Below are 15377 nucleotides of genomic sequence, written 5' to 3'. Positions count from 1 at the left end.
CGGGGCAGGCTTCTTAGTAATTTAGCAAAATTAACTGCCGAACAAGAAGCACACTAAGGAGTTTGGGTTGAAGCCTGCAGAAGAAGTTGCCGGAGGAGAAGAAGTCGAGGAGGATGGAGGAACTCACGCCCGAGCTTGTGGGACTGGTGCTCAGCCAAGTTGACCTGGTCAGTCGCGTGGCCTGCCGCTTCGTGTGCACCACCTGGATGCGCGCCAGCCCTCCCCTGCCCCCCCGATCAGTGATAAAGCAGACATGTGCTCATGCGGCGGAGCAAGGCCATCTTGCGGTGCTCCAGTGGGCGCGCACCAACGGCTGTCCCTGGGACGAGTGGACTTGTGCGAATGCGTCTAAGGAAGGCCATCTCGAGGTGCTCCAGTGGGCGCGCACCAACGGCTGTCCCTGGTCCGAGTGGACATGCTATTTGGCGGCCCAGGGCGGCCATCTCGAGGTGCTCCAGTGGGCGCACGCCAATGGCTGTCCTGCATGGGACCAGTCGACGTGCAGGGTGGCGGCCATGGGAGGCCATCTCGAGGTGCTCCAGTGGGCTCGCGCCAACGGCTGCCCATGGGACAAGCATATCTGTGCGTTGGCGGCCTCGCGAGGCCATCTTGAGGTGCTCCAGTGGGCGCAGGCCAACGGCTGTCCCTGGGACGAGAAGACCTGTGCGTTGAGCAACGCGGCCGAGGATCTTGATGTGTTCTTGTGACCAATTTATCACTGCCAAATGCATCGCATGCTGAGTAAAACTGTAATCTCGTGGAGGTGATTGGTTGTTGGGGTCTCAGTCCTCCTCGTAGCGGCCAGCCACGAGGTGCTCACAGAGGCGCTCCACCAGCTTGATGTTCTTCTCGATGTGGCGTTGGGCCGCCTTCTGCATATCCTCCAGCTTGAACTGCTCACACGCGCGTGGATGATGAAATCGCACCCAACGTTGGCTGCTTTGTGGAGCCTAAGTAATTTTCCTTGTTTTTATTTATTGTAACCTTGTTAGAGGATAAGATTTGCGCTCTTCCTCTCTTCTTTGTGAGACGGTCAATTTTATTGATGGATGGTCACGTTGGCAGATTCTCATTGTGATTTACAGCAAATTTTTGGACCCGACTGAACCTGTCGAGGCAACGCTAAATTATAAATTACATATTTATTTGTGTTTTAATTTTTATCATTATTTTGTATCAGTTCGTGGTCTTGGTCGCTGGGGTGAAGAAGAACGAAAAGCGACAAGAAGAACGAAAGAGAGAAGGGGGGGAAAAGTAGATTAAAAAAATGACAGACAAGCCGCCCAAGAGGGCGGTCAGCCTTCTCGATGACGACCAGTTGCTCGCGGCCGCCTCCAAGCGAAAATCGAGTACTAAAGATAAGGATAAGGATCAAAAAGATGAAAAGAAGGAAAAGAAGTCGTCCAGCAAGCGATCTTCGTCCGACGAGAAGCGCAGCAAGTACCGCAGCCGCAGCCTGCTCGACCTCTCCTCCGCCTCCGTCAGCAAGAGCCGCAGCGGCTCGGGCGCCGACAAGGACACGGCTTCGACCCCAGTCGACAAAAAACAGAGTAGCAAGGATGGCAAGTACGACTCGTCGACGGTGAGCGCCCGCAAGAAGGACCGCAAGGCGAGCGTGGTCTCCTTCTCAGGCGCGGGAGCTTCATCATCTCCTTTGTTGTCGCTAGGTTCGTTTGCCTCCCACGCCGCCCCCTCATCATCTTCATCTTCGCCTCATGGCTCGCGACGAGGTAGCGACATCAAGAAGGAGAAGAAAGACAAAAAGGAGAAGAAGGAGAAAGACAAGAAAGAGAAGAAGGACAAGGACAAGGAGGGCAAGAAGGAGAAGAAGGACAAAAAGGGGGAGAAGAAGGAGAAGAAAAAGTCCAAGTCGCGCTCAGGCTCCTACATCGGGTCGTCGTCGTCGTCGTCGTTGAGCGACAGCGGGTCGCGGCGTGCGCGGATCGCCCTCACCCCGCGCGGGTCGGTCGACGACTCGGCCTCGGCGTCAGCCCCGGCCTCGGCCCAGAAGGCGGCGGCTGAACTGGAGAAGGAGAAGGCCCGTCAGGCCGAAGCGGCCGAAGCGGCGAAGCCCAAGCGCGTGGCGACGCTGTTCCTCGAGGAGTTTGGTATGAGCGTGCCCAAGCCCAAGCCCGAGCCTGAACCCGAGCCTGAGCCGACACCCGAGCCGGCGGCGGCTGAGGTGGTGAAGGTTGAAGAGAAGGTCGAGGCGGCGACGGAAAGCGAAGAGCCGAAGGAAGCGGATGGAGCGCAGAAGGTGGAGGTGGAGGAGGTAGAGGAGAAGACGATCACGGAAGAGGTGGTGACAGCCGCGGAGGAAAAGAACGAAGAGAAGGAGGAGAAGGAGGAAAAGGAGGAGAAGACGGAGCAAGCGGGTTCCGAGGCCACGGAAGCGAAGGAAGCCGAGCAGCCAAAGAGCGAAGAAAAGAGCGAAAGCGAAGAGAAAGCGACGGTGGAGACGGGAACTGCCGAAAGAGTGGTCCCCGAGGCCGGCGCCAGCAACGGCGACGAAGGGGAGGAGACAGAAGCGAAAAAGAAAGAAGACGGCGAGGCCAAGAGCGAAGACGAAGGCGAGGAGGGAGAAGATGTAAAACAGGAAGCCGATGTCAAGGACGCGACGCAGGCGGAGTCGGGGTCGAACGTGGCCAGCGCTGAGTCCGGGAACAGTGGCGGACAGGAGGAGCCGGCGGAGGTCGAGCCGAGCCCCGCTGTGCCCGACGTCGTCATCGTCGTCGACACGCCGCCGGCCGATGCCGCGACCACCGCCGGATCGGCCGACGACGATGACAGCGACGCGTCGGCGGGCGAGAGCGATGGCGCGCAGCCGCAGGTGGAGGACCCGAAGGGCGCCGATGAGGGCGATGACCAGCCGCAGGCGACGCCCAGCGAGAGCCAAGACCCGACCGAGGCCGAGCCGAAGAAGGGCGACGACGGGAATGATACCAAGACGACAGAGGCCGAGGCCGAGACTGAGGCCGAGGCGGAGAGCAGCGGCGGCAGCGGACGGAAGCGCACGGGGACGCAGGCCTTCTTCGACACGATGAAGCAGGGCGTGGCCAAGATGGAGTCGACCGGCCAGCTGCCGCTGCCGATCAACCCCACGCGCTCGGCGTCGTCGGGGGCGCTGCCCATGGCCTCGGCTGGGAGCGCGAACGGGTCCGGGCGACCGCTGAGCGCCGGGAGCAGCAGCGCGCACTCGCTATCGCCCCGCAGCAGCGGCGCGCCGCCCCAGCCGCTCCCAGTCCGCTCCGTGTCGGCGCTAGCTCAGGCCCTGCAGGCCCCCGCGCCCGCAAAGTACTCACATTCACTCGCACTCACGCGCATGTGCACCTCCGTTTCTAACCGCACACGCACACACGCACACACGCACACACTAAAGGACGTCGCCGCGTGAGGAGAGTGTGCCCAAGCGCAACGTGCTGGAGCGGGCCAAGTTCCTGCAGCAGCCGAGCGAGGAGGAAGCTGCGGCGGTGGCGGCCGATCGTAGGTCGCTGAGCCCGCGACCCGCCGGCGGCGGAGGCAATGTGCTGGAGCGGGCCAAGTTCCTGCAGCAGTCGCCCACCGAGGCGGACAAGGAATGCAAGGCGCCGGCTGTCGACATTCCTCGCGGCAACGTGCTCGAGAAGGCCCAGTTCCTGCTTACCCCGAAGGATTCCGAAGCGGCCGCGGCCGCGGACAAGGCCTCCTCCGATATGCCTCGCGGCAAAGTCCTGGAAAAGGCTCAATTTTTGCAGCAGGCGCCACAGTCCTCCATGGTACCGTGTGCTTAGTGTCGTGTGCGCTGGTATGTGTGGAATGTACTGAATGCAACGATCTGCAGCACCGGAGGCAGAGCACGGTCGAGGAGATGCTTGGCGCCGAGCCCAAGAAGGTGAACCCCAAGACCATGGCCATGTTCGACTCGATTCTACAGCAGATGGTGCGCCACGGCGGCCCCGCCGATGGCTCCGCCGGCGCCGGAGCTAAACCCGCCTCCCGCGAGCGCGCCGACAGCGACAAGGACCGCGCCAGGCCCAAGGGCGACAAGAGTACCTCCGGCGACGGCGGGCCAGGGTCGCTCCGGGGCAAGGCCGTCCCCGTGCTGCCCATTGCCGTAGCTGCTGGCTCTGCGTCGCCGGCCGCGGCAGCTGGCGATGCCTCGGGCGAGGTGCCTACCGTGTCGGCCGCGGAGCTCCTCAAGAGTCCGCGACGCCGGCCGCCGCCCTCGCCCAGCACACCCACCGTGGCTCCCGACGCCGTGCACGTGCAATTCTCCGAACCCGACCCCGCCACCGGTAATAGGTACGACAACCCTCCGGCCCGAACATGTTTGCCAGTAATGAATATGCATTTTTGTGTATATACATATATACATAAACCCACATATTGAATTCCTGACATTCTTTGGTGGATTTTGCGTACGCGACCAGGATCGTGGCTCTCGGCACGGTGCCGGGCTTGATCAACCGCCTCACCTGCGCCGACGAAGACCCCTCGGGTACGATCGCGTGATATGATTGCATTTATTGGTTATATTCGTTTCTTGGCCCGGTGCTAATCTGTCGACATCATCAAATGGTTGCTCGTGTCAGGCTTCGATCGGGACCTCTACATTGACGTGTTCCTGCTGGTCCACCCGTTGTTCGTGCCCTCCGTCACCGTGCTGGACCACCTCCGACAAACGTGCGTCCTTTTCTGCTCTTTCTCTCCTTTTTTCTTTCTTTCGCGAGTGTTGTCTGGGTGTTGACCCGTGACATGTCGCGCCTGGCAGGTACGTGCTGACCGGCGCGCTCCCGTCGTCTCTCGAAGAGAAGAACAAAACCAAGGGCTACCGCTCTCCCGCTGTGAGGCACGCGCCACCACTGATTTATAGCTATTTTATATTTTATGTCTCTTCTTAATATACATATATACTTTTGTATATTCTTAATATACAAATATATAAATCCTCATGATATATGTGCGGATATTACAGGGTGATCCAGATCATGACGGAGTGGGCCGACCGCTTCCCGCTGACGTTCGCCAACGACAAGCAGCTCACGACCAAGTTCGAGAACTGGGTCGACGAGCTCAAGAAGCAGCGCGACGCCGAGAAGAAGGAGAAGCGCAGCAAGGACCGTGCCACAGTCGCCTCCAAGATCGATTTTGCGCCCTTCTTCGCTGCCGCTGCCAAACTGGTTCGTTCCATGTGCCGTGTGTCGTGCGTCGTGCGTGCGGCCGTATGTCTCATGTGTTTTTTTTTTTTGTCGCGGTGAGCGCAGAAAGCGTACGTGGAGAATCTGGAGAGCGACCTGAAGGCGGAGGAGGAGGCCGAGGCCAAGGCGGCAGCGGTGGCAGCGGAGGTCAAGCCCGAGGAGGAGGCCAAGGAGGCCGAAGAGGAAATGGGCACCGCCGCCCCGGTACTCAAAGAGGTACCCCATACCACTCTCTCCGCACCCACCGGCCGACCAGACGCGGCGGTCGACTGGTCGAGGTCTGACTCGTTGCGATGATCATCAGCTCTCGGCCAAGGAATTGGCGCAGCAGCTGACGTTGGCCGATTTCAAGACCTTCTCCCGCATCAGCCCCAGCGAGGTACTTCCCCCTTGAGGCTCGGACCTAAAATATGCTCGTTCGGACCTAATCTGGCCACACGCTGCGCATCCAATCATCATGTGCCGCCCACAGTATTTCCATCAAAACTGGGTGAAGCACAAGGAGAACGCACGGAACCTCTCGGCCATGATCCGCTGGTTCAATGAGGTACAACCCCCTCCCACCCACCACCACCAAAGATGAGGTCTCCTGGTGACTGACCCCACCCTTCTTTGTACAATGCAGGTGAGCTTGTGGGTGATGACGCAGATCGTGACCGGTGCGGAGGTGAAGGACCGCGCCAAGACCATCTCCAAATTTGTCAACGCCGCCAAGGTAAATTTACATGCAATGCACCCGCCCCCCTCTTCAGCGCGCGCCGTTGCGGTCAATGCATTGGTTCAGCTCAAAAGCTGATGTTGTTTTCATTTTCGTTTCGTTTCGCAGGAAATGCGAGCATTGAACAACTACAACGGCATCATGCTGCTCCTGTCGGCCCTCAACAACTCGTCCATTCGACGACTCACCGCCGAGTGGGAGGTGCGTGTTTCCTTCCCGCACGCAACCCGGAAGCTTTCGCGCCTAAAGCTCACCCAACGCTTTCCCTGTTAAAATGGATTTGATTGAGCGCAGTCGGTCGGACCCAAGGCGCAGCTGGCACTCGACACCCTTTACGAGCTGCTCAACCCCGATGAAAATTTTGCCAACATGCGGGTACGCCCCTTCAAGAGCGGGCCGAGTCACACACACGCACACACACATTCGCGCAATGGCCGCTCACACGCGTGTACACAACTTTACAGACGACGCTGTCGCTGTGTACGCCACCGGTGATCCCCTTCATGGGATTCTACCTCACGCAGGTGACCTACATCGACGAAAACGACGACACACGGGACGGGATGGTCAACTTCAACAAGATGATGATGCTTGGTACGATAGAACTTTTCTCCCCCGTGGGACCCCTGCCGCTCGTCTACTTACTCTCTCGGTGTTCTCTCGCACACGCACCACCGCACACGCACACGCACACGCACACGCGGCGGGCGCAGGCAAGGTAATGCTGGAGCTCAACCGGTACCAGAACGCGACGTATCCGTTCAAGCCGCTGCCGCAGGTGCAGAGCTACTTCCTCGACCGGAAGCCGACGGAGAGGAAGAAGGGCGGAGGTAGCACCAACAGCCTCGGGCGCATGCGCTGGATGGACGAGAAGGGCGTCTACGACAAGTCCCTCGTCATCAAACCTCGCGGCTCCTGACCACACACTCACTCTTGATTCCTCCAAACACAAGGGAACCCACCCCAGCCAAAATGTAAGACCACCCTTTTTGCGTGCATTTCCGAAACGAAACGAAACAAAACAGAACAAAACAAAACGATTACGAAACGAAACTCAAAACACAAAACACAAAAGCAAAAACATATTTAATTATTAGCAAGATGGAGATGCGATCGCGACGGGGTTGCGGCGTAGTAACTGTCCTCTGCGGTGTGCGGATAGCACCACCAACGATGGCCACGCGGAGGGGTTGCAGCCGCCAGCTTGCGCTCATACCCAATCACGCAAAATTTGGGGCCTCCACGATTTGCGCCACAGCATCACAGATTATCGGCCGATCATCTGTGATGCACACGTCAACGTGCCTCCTGCCCCAGGCGCCAGCCTTCGCCACTGCGAGCAGACGAGGCTACGCGATCATGGATCGATACCGACGAATGAACGCGAACAAAAAAGATAAAGATTCATCGACAGGGCAAGAAGCATCGACGGCAACCGGAACAGCAGCGAAGGAGGAAGAAGAAGCCAAGGCCAAGGCCAAGGCCAAGAGGATGAGGGGCGTCATTCCGCTCCGACATCTGCGATCCGATCCGCCGCCCGAGGTGATGGGCATCGCGATGGACAGCAACCTGCCGAGCGCGCTCGAGAGCGAAAGCAGCGCCGGGCGGGTGCTCGAGGTGACCCTCCTGGGCGCGCCCAATGCCGGCAAGTCCAGTCTCGCCAACGCGCTCCTTCAGTCCCGCGTACGTCCTGGGCATCCCGTCGCGTTGCGTGTCGTGCGGTGTGTGCGGTGGCTGATAGCGTGGTGGATCTCTGCCTGCCGCGGCGCCTGCAACAGGTGTCGGCAGTGAGTCCGAAGGCGCAGACGACGCGGGAGCAGGTGATCGGCATTCTCCAGGACAAAGCAACCAACACACAAGTGGTCCGCTCCTCTTCTCTCTTTGTTTCTCTCCTTGCTTGGCCTCGCGATTCTTTGGCTGCACACCTTTGCCGCCCGCTTGGTTGGTTCGCTGATTGGTGGTGGTGTGTGGTGGTGCTGCCTGTAGGTCCTGTCAGACACGCCGGGCGTGGTGCCGCCGCGTCTGCAGAAGAGGTGAGTACATGACTCAATCGCTTAGGTAACAATTATTTGTTTTCTCACCTCCAATGTGCCGCGTTATTGTGTTTCAGCTATGGCCGAGAGGTGGCAGTCACTGGGTGGGAATCCATGCAAGAAGCCGACGTTGGTACAGCTTCACACACACACACACACACGCACACACACACACACACACACACGACACACACACGACACACACACGACACACAACACACCGGTTTTATTCTCCTCCTGATATGAACTATGGTTGGTGGTTGTAGTGGCGGTGGTGGTTGACGCCGCCAGGAAGATCGATGATATGACGCTCAGCATAGTCAATCGGTTGACAAGGGATCGATCGCACATTAACGCAAGCGAGATCCTTCTTATTCTCAACAAGGTACGGCTACACGGCACACGGCACACGGCACACGGCACACGGCACACGGCACACGGCACACGGCACACGACACACGAATCCGTCGGAGGCTTTTAGCTGACGAACTATGGTTATCTTCGCAGATGGACCTGGTGGAGCCGAGAGAGCGCGTGTTGCCTAAGGTGGACGAGTACAATCGGGACAACATCTTCAATGAGATCTTCTTCGTCTCGGCGCTCAAGGGAAGCGGTCTCGACGAGCTCAAGGTATTAATTAATTCCTCACCTAGCGGCTGGTAGTGTTGTGGCCTTGCGACTCACAACACGATTCCCGTCCCAATCAGAACTATCTCATCTCGAAGGCTGCTCCCGGCGACCTGCCTTACCCGACTGACTGGGTACGCATAGCGCGCGCGCGAGTGTTGTCCTGTGTGCGGGGCTTGGCTTTTGCTGAGCGCTTGCAAGGCTGTGTTAACGATTGCATTGCGGCCGAACACACACACACACACACACACCAGACGACCGACCAGAGCCTGCTCGAGCAGACCGAGGAGGTCATCCGGGAGAAGATCTTCCAGCGCACCAACAGCGACGTGCCCTACCGGGTGTGGCAGGAGAACCTGGCCTGGTACACGTCAAAGAAGGACGGTGGCTACATCATCCACCAAAACATCCTAGTCCCCAATGTTCGCATCAAGGTATGTACCCTCCATCCTCTCTTCGTGTGTCGTGTGTGTGTCGTGTGTGTCGTGTGTGTCGTGTGCGTGTCGTGTTGTGCGTGACGTCAGCTCATTGGCGTGCGTGTGTGGTCGATCCCAGAAAATCCTGGTGGGCGAGGGCGGCCGCACCATCAAGTGCATCTCCATGGGCGTGCAGCAGGAGCTGGAGAAGTTGTGTAAGCGAAAAGTTCACCTCTACCTTGAAGTCAAGGTGCAGGAGAAGAGATGATGATCATTACGCCAAGTTGAGGCCACTTGCCACCAACAACGACAAGCCCCTTGCTGACGTGGTGCTGACGTGGCTGGAATAAGCAAGACAACCAAGAAGAGGTTCAGGCTTCTTGAGATCAGAACAAAGAGCGTGGCAGCGCTGCAAGGGCGAAGATGATAGGCGCCCTCTTCGGATTTGTGTTCTATGTGGTTGGCCTGGTGGTTGGATTGATTTATGGGAGCATCGGGCTGGTGTTCTACGTGGTGTTTGGCCTTGCCGGCTTCGTGCTCTCGTGGATGGACATCTACTTCTGCTGGTATGCCGCCCTCGTCATGCTCTACTGGGTCGAATACATTGGTACGGTGCAACCCCCCTTCGTACGTTGCCATTCCATTTTTCGCTGATTTATTGCAAATGCATTTGCAAATCCATCAATGGATCCATTAAATTGGTCCATTAGACCCGTGGGAGACGAAGCAGCGAAGGGATGAGGTGATCACCTTCTTCCCGACCATCGCGCGGCTGGTCAATCGTGGCGAGGCTATCGCAGTCACCGTCCACGGCTGGCTCTACCACCCCAAGCGCGACACCAACCTGCGCCGCGTACGCCTTCTCCTCGCCGTCCGTACGCTACAAATTGCGTAGGCCACAGGACTCACGCCTCTACGCTATCACCACCATCATCGTCATCATTGCAGGCTATCATTGCGGGGCTCAAGCGGACGATGCCGGCCGCGGGCAACGCTGCGGAGACGCTCATGGTCGAGAGCCGTCTGAGCGCGTTCATCGTCGACAACCGCCGCGGCAAGCGCGTGTCCGTCCAGTTCATGTCTTCGTCCGACAACCCTGGTACGCACATGCTCGTGCGTCGTGTCGTGTCTTGTGGCGATGCGCGCGCGGAGGTCTTACCTGACCGTCGTTCGGGGCTTGCGATTTCCAGGAGTGCACACGCTGTCGACTCTTTCATCGCGCAATGGGCACTTCGAGGAGGAGCTTGTCATTCCGCGCAAGCAGGCCTCGCTCATCAGCTACCAGCAGCCGTAAGGACCAACCATCATCACCCCCCCCCCCATCGTCACTGTCCCTCGTGTCTGCAGCAGCGCAGCGCAACCAAAAGCTAACCGTGGCGTGTGCGCACCCGACACACAGTTCCTCGCACTATCCGAACGCACGCTGGGTCCGCTTCTCGTCGGTGCTCGAGGACGAGCAGCAGACAGTGTTCAAGGGCGAGGCGCTTCTCCTCGAAGACGTCGGCGTTTCGGTGATCTCCGACATTGGTACGTCGGCGAACCCCTCCTGCTGCTGACACACCCGTGGGCACCTGTGCGCCTGGCATTGCTCACGCATTATCAATCGGTTACGCGGCTCCTCTGTGGTGTGTGTCGTGTGTCGTGTGTGTGTGTGTGTAGATGACACCATTCGCATCAGCATGGTGTGCGACAAGCGCAAGCTTGTCTTGTACTCATTCCTCAAGCAGCTCCGCGCCGTCCCCGGCATGGCTCAGCTCTATCGAGTACGACCTTCTCTTTTTTATCTTTTTATTCTTTAATTAATTGCTGACGCCACGTCATCCATCGTCGCGACAACCAACAGGGCTGGGAAGCCGAGTTCGGTGCACGATTCCACTACGTGTCGGGTGGTCCCTGGCAGTACTACCCGAGCATCAGCGAATTCTTTGAGCTCTCTAATTTCCCCAAGGTACCACTTGGAGCTAAGCGTGGTGATCCGCGTGATGAGCTAAATAGCGCTAACGATGCTATCGCGGCTCCCGAATCGCTCTCATGTCCACCTCTCCAGGGCACCGTGCACTTGCGCCATCTGCGCGTCAAGGACTCGTCGCTCTTTGCCTTCCTGAAATCGCCGCACTTTGCCAAGAAGCGTCTCATCGAGCCCATTCTCAAGCAGTTCCCCAAGCGCAAGTTCATCTTCGTCGGCGACTCTGGTGAGAAGGGTATGCGCGTCATTCACCTCTGCTGGCCATTCCCACTGCCTATATGTGTGGTGGCTGACACGCCGCACACGCACGCACGTCTAGACCCGGAGATCTATGCGGAGCTGGCTGCCCAGTATCCCGAGCAGGTCAAGGCCATCTTCATCCGTCGCGCGCCCGAGCACAAGGCCGTGACCGTTGTGTCGAAGACCACCACCACCAAGGAGATCGACGACAAGGGCCAAGAAGTCGTCGCGCCGCCGTCCAGCAGCGAAGGCGAGAACGGCAGCGACGACGACGTCGTGAAGCACAGCGAAGAGGCCCGGATGATCGCCGCCGGCTGCGCTGCGGACGATGACGACGGCGGCGAAGAGGAGGACGAGAGCAACGACAACCACAAGACCGCCGCTTCCGGTACTGGCGGCCGGCGCCAGAGCGTCGCCTACTTCCGCGACACGAGCGTGGAGTCGAGCGTCGACACCAACGAGATGACGCTGACGAAGCAGGAGATCGGGACGGACATCGACGGCCGCCGCACGCGCACGGAGACGCGGCTGGTGGTGGAGGTGAGCGAGGAGGACCGCGAGTGCCTGGCGGAGATGAGCGACGAGCGCAAGGCGCGCGAGTGGAAGCGCTTCGCGCCCATCTTTGCACCGCTCAAGGGCCGCACGCTGTGCCGCGTGTTCACGTGTCCCTCGGAGATCGCGGACTTCTCGCTCGACGACATCATGCACTGCCGCGCCTACAGCGGCGAGGACGCCGTCGAGTGGGAGCTGGTCGACTCTGCTGACTCCCTCCTCCTCGAGCCTCCTAAGCCCAGCGCCACCGGCGACGATCAGAAGAAGAACGAAAACGAAGGGAAGAGCGAAAGCGACGCCAAGAGCGAAGGAGCTGAAGTATCGATTGATGAAGCCGCCACTGATGTCAAGCAAGAGGAGTCAGCTGCGGAAGAAGAGCTCGCGGAGGCCGAGCAGCTCGTTGAAGAAGACGACGAAAGCCGACCGAACGAAGAAGCAGAGCACACCCCCGAGGAGGAATCGACGGAGGAGGTGCCCGTGGCGCTCGAAGAGGCCGTCGAAGAGGAGGCCTCGACCGAGTCGACCGCAGACGAGATCGTGGTTGAAGGTGGTGAGGCCTCCATGGACACCTTCGTCCCCTCCAACGATTGGAGCTACCAGTTGCTGCAGAAGATGGGTTGGAAAGCGGGCTCGGGGTTGCGCCGCGACGGCTCAGGTAAGTGCTTGCGCCTCCCCCCCGCGATCGTGTAGCGCTATCGGTCGCTCACATCTGGCTCCGCCCCTTTCAGGCATGGAGGTGGAGCAGATCAAGCTCGAGGAGGAGGAGAAGGAGGAGGAACCCACCCAACTCCAAGAGCCCGCCGAGGAGGCCACGGGCGAGCCCCGGCATGAGGAGCACCACGAAGCCGAAGCTGACGTCGAAGCCCAGCCGAGCGAGGCCGAAGCCGAAGCCGACGAGGTCGAACCCGAACACGACGCCGGTGGCGCTGCCGAGGCCGCTGCTGTAGCTGAGACGGTCAAGCCTCCGGAGGAGACGTCTGTAGAAGCGGAGGACGAAGAAGTGCGACACCAGACCGAGGAAGAAGAGGAGGACGCCGAGTGGGAGAAGATCGAGGGAAGCGAGAAGCAGGAGACCCATCAGGATGATGAAGAGGGCGAGCCACAAGCCGACCAGTAGTCATCTGGGCGCTCATTTTTATATTTGAATAATTTTTCTTTTCTTTTTCTTTTCTTCAAGTGCCACGTCACTCCGGCGCGAAACAAACCCGTGAAGAGCGGATTCACAAAAAAAACGCAAAGCATTAAAAAAAAAAAAACAACAACAACAACAAATGGAGTGGACTGGTGGGCGACGTGGCTCGAGTGGTGCCGTGACGGTCTACCTGAACGTGTACGACCTGGTGCCCAACAACTGGGGACACTCCTTCGGCCTCGGCCTCTACCACACAGGTGCCACCGCCGTGTCCACGATTCATATTTTATTTATTTATTTATTTATTTCAATCGCTCATAACATTTATCTGGGTATACCTGCCCATTTTATTTTTTCTAATTCTTTTATTCTTTCTGTATTTATTTTCAGGGGTGGAGATCATGGGCCAGGAGTTCTCGTTCTACGGGGGCGAGCAGGGCGCCGGCGGCGGCGGCATCATCGCCACCGTGCCGCGCACCGTGCCCCCGCCGGCCAAGTACCGGTACTGCCCACTCGCCCTTTCTTCTGTGCATTGCCTAGGCGTAGAACCGCTGACGTCGGCCGTCGTCGTGCCACCCCACCACCACCCACCAACCACCACTACAACAACCACCTTCATAGGGAGTCGATCGAGATGGGCCAGATCCGCCTTTCGTCCTCCGAGCTCCGCGCGGTCATCAACAACCTCGCCAAGGAGTTCACGAGTGCGTCTCTCTGGGAGACACCACCGCAGGCCTCACGCCCCACTCGGCCTAGTTACTAACTAATCGTTCCGTGTGTGCGTGTGTGTGCGTGTGTGCGTGTGTGTGCGTGTGTGCGGTGTGTGCGTGTGTGCGGTGTGTGCGGTGTGTGCGGTGTGTGCGTAACAGACGACAATTACCACATGACGGGCAAGAACTGCAACAGCTTCTCCGATGCCCTCTGCGTGGCCCTGCTTGACAAGTACCCGACCACCCAACCCAACCCAACCCCAACCGAGCTCACGTTGGAGGTGATCACTTGTCGAGATCAGACCTTTGTGGCTGACGCGCTTCGTTTCTTCTTCTTCTTTCCCCCCCTCAGGCACATTCCCGGGTGGATCAACCGGGCAGCCACCCTGGCCGGTCCCCTCGTGGGCGGCTGGCTCGGACCCACGACCCCCGCAGCTCCAGTCCCGCCCGCCGTACCGCACCCCCTTATTTTGTTGCATTTATCTATTTATATTTTTTTAAATCCCCATTTTAGTGAATTGATAAAAATTCATTTTCAATTTACTTATTTAACGGTTGTTTTCTGCGTTATGTTGTGGTCCTGCAGCCCAAGGCGTTCGACGGACAGGGCTACACGCTCTCGGGCTCGTCGACCACCGCGACCACGCCCGCACCGCCCCCGAAGGAGGCCTCGGCCATCACCTACACCATCAAGGTGCGCACCTAATGTGCCGTGTGCCGTGTGCGGTGGCGTGTGCGTGTGCGTGTGCGCGTGTGTGTGCGTGTGCGTGTGCGTGTGCGCTTGTCTAACAACAACTGTGTGTGGCGGCGGGGGCGATGATCAGTTGGATGACGAACAGCCGGTGACGGCCCTGCAGTTCCGTCTGCACGACGGCAGCCGAGCCCAGGCCAGCTTCAACCACTCGCACACGGTCGGCGACGTCAGACAGTACATCGACAACATCACAAGGTAGTGTATGGCATGTCGAGTAGAATGCGAGTAATGTAAGTAACGGGGGCCTCGTATGTGTGTGTGTGTGCAGTGTGCGAGCCTACGATCTGTGCACCTCCTTCCCCAAGACCGTGCTGGCCGACCCAGGGCAAACCCTCGCCGAGGTACCCAAGTGCACTTCTCTTCGATCGAACCCGCCATATTTGACATTCCTGCCGATTTTCACACGCAATCCACAGGCGGGCCTGCTCAACGCGGTCATCATCCAGCAGCTCAACTGAAGCTCACACCAAACTCCAATGGGCTCTACTTACTACTCATTGCACACATGATCGTATATACATAGTTTTTTTCCTTCACCGCGGATTCACGGGGCAAGACAAGACGGTTAGCCAGATGATGATGATGATGTTGCGCCGCCGTTGGCTTCATCGTCGCCCGGGCGAGGCTCAGGGTGGTAGGCCAGCTGACGCAGTGGAAGCCACTTGTTGAAGCGCTCGCTCTCCTTCATGGTGTCCTCATGCCAGCTCGTCGCGCACAAAATAGCGCAGTGTGCCTATTGACGTGGGTGTGTGCGTGTGTGTGTGTGTGTGTGTCGTGAGTGTCGTGCGGTAGTCACAACATGTGTGGTGCTGGAAAAGAAGAAGATGCGCCGGCTTCATACGTTGCCGTCGTGGTCGTAAAAGAACTGGCTCCGGTCGGCCAACCGCAGCAATCGACCGTCTTTGCACCGCACGAGCGGAGAGAAGCTGAACACGTCCCCAGACGTCATCGGTGGCCTGGCGGCACGCACACGAATGTGAGAATGCAAAGAATCGCGCGCCAGAGCATCAGCGTAGTAGGGGAGGCCTCACAAAAGAGCGTACTTGCGAATG

The 15377-nt window shown here is 58.6% G+C and overlaps 7 protein-coding genes across 7 annotated transcripts; 6 read left to right on the top strand and 1 right to left on the bottom strand.

Annotated features, from left to right (window-relative positions):
• Nucleotides 1-113: 113 nt before the first annotated feature.
• On the top strand, nucleotides 114-707 carry ACA1_052230 (uncharacterized protein; the record flags this gene model as incomplete). Its single annotated transcript, XM_004343888.1, has 1 exon — nucleotides 114-707. One exon carries the CDS (start codon nucleotides 114-116, stop codon nucleotides 705-707), a length of 594 nt encoding a protein of 197 aa, XP_004343938.1.
• A 560-nt stretch (nucleotides 708-1267) lies between these two features.
• Nucleotides 1268-4726, top strand: ACA1_052220 (uncharacterized protein; the record flags this gene model as incomplete). The annotated part of the gene is made up of 5 exons (XM_004343887.1): nucleotides 1268-3294; nucleotides 3380-3755; nucleotides 3821-4281; nucleotides 4410-4477; nucleotides 4572-4726. 5 exons carry the CDS (start codon nucleotides 1268-1270, stop codon nucleotides 4724-4726), a joined length of 3087 nt encoding a protein of 1028 aa, XP_004343937.1.
• A 241-nt stretch (nucleotides 4727-4967) lies between these two features.
• Nucleotides 4968-6814, top strand: ACA1_052210 (RasGEF domain containing protein; the record flags this gene model as incomplete). The annotated part of the gene is made up of 9 exons (XM_004343886.1): nucleotides 4968-5159; nucleotides 5244-5393; nucleotides 5482-5556; nucleotides 5650-5724; nucleotides 5803-5892; nucleotides 6004-6096; nucleotides 6190-6270; nucleotides 6360-6489; nucleotides 6609-6814. 9 exons carry the CDS (start codon nucleotides 4968-4970, stop codon nucleotides 6812-6814), a joined length of 1092 nt encoding a protein of 363 aa, XP_004343936.1.
• A 572-nt stretch (nucleotides 6815-7386) lies between these two features.
• On the top strand, nucleotides 7387-9239 carry ACA1_052200 (ribosome biogenesis GTPase Era, putative; the record flags this gene model as incomplete). The annotated part of the gene is made up of 9 exons (XM_004343885.1): nucleotides 7387-7578; nucleotides 7674-7757; nucleotides 7882-7928; nucleotides 8006-8061; nucleotides 8195-8313; nucleotides 8436-8558; nucleotides 8636-8689; nucleotides 8810-8989; nucleotides 9111-9239. 9 exons carry the CDS (start codon nucleotides 7387-7389, stop codon nucleotides 9237-9239), a joined length of 984 nt encoding a protein of 327 aa, XP_004343935.1.
• Nucleotides 9240-9394: 155 nt separating this feature from the next.
• Nucleotides 9395-12846, top strand: ACA1_052190 (uncharacterized protein; the record flags this gene model as incomplete). The annotated part of the gene is made up of 10 exons (XM_004343884.1): nucleotides 9395-9578; nucleotides 9682-9824; nucleotides 9920-10070; nucleotides 10162-10261; nucleotides 10371-10498; nucleotides 10631-10734; nucleotides 10815-10919; nucleotides 11019-11172; nucleotides 11257-12384; nucleotides 12458-12846. The coding sequence occupies 10 exons, from the start codon at nucleotides 9395-9397 to the stop codon at nucleotides 12844-12846; spliced, it is 2586 nt and encodes an 861-aa protein (XP_004343934.1).
• Nucleotides 12847-13000: 154 nt separating this feature from the next.
• Nucleotides 13001-14783, top strand: ACA1_052180 (apoptosisrelated protein PNAS-4, putative; the record flags this gene model as incomplete). Its single annotated transcript, XM_004343883.1, has 9 exons — nucleotides 13001-13118; nucleotides 13252-13363; nucleotides 13483-13565; nucleotides 13731-13803; nucleotides 13924-14023; nucleotides 14158-14265; nucleotides 14411-14520; nucleotides 14594-14666; nucleotides 14742-14783. The coding sequence occupies 9 exons, from the start codon at nucleotides 13001-13003 to the stop codon at nucleotides 14781-14783; spliced, it is 819 nt and encodes a 272-aa protein (XP_004343933.1).
• A 107-nt stretch (nucleotides 14784-14890) lies between these two features.
• ACA1_052170 (uncharacterized protein) lies at nucleotides 14891-15274 on the bottom strand (the record flags this gene model as incomplete). Its single annotated transcript, XM_004343882.2, has 2 exons — nucleotides 14891-15058; nucleotides 15167-15274. The coding sequence occupies 2 exons, from the start codon at nucleotides 15272-15274 to the stop codon at nucleotides 14891-14893; spliced, it is 276 nt and encodes a 91-aa protein (XP_004343932.1).
• Between the last annotated feature and the right edge of the window lie 103 nt (nucleotides 15275-15377).

Source organism: Acanthamoeba castellanii (assembly GCF_000313135.1).
Source record: "Acanthamoeba castellanii str. Neff unplaced genomic scaffold scf7180000084594, whole genome shotgun sequence".
In the NCBI taxonomy this organism is placed as follows: Eukaryota; Discosea; order Longamoebia; family Acanthamoebidae; genus Acanthamoeba; species Acanthamoeba castellanii.
The sequence above is the reverse complement of the archived record's forward strand: the minus strand, read 5'-3'. Positions and strand labels throughout refer to the sequence as shown.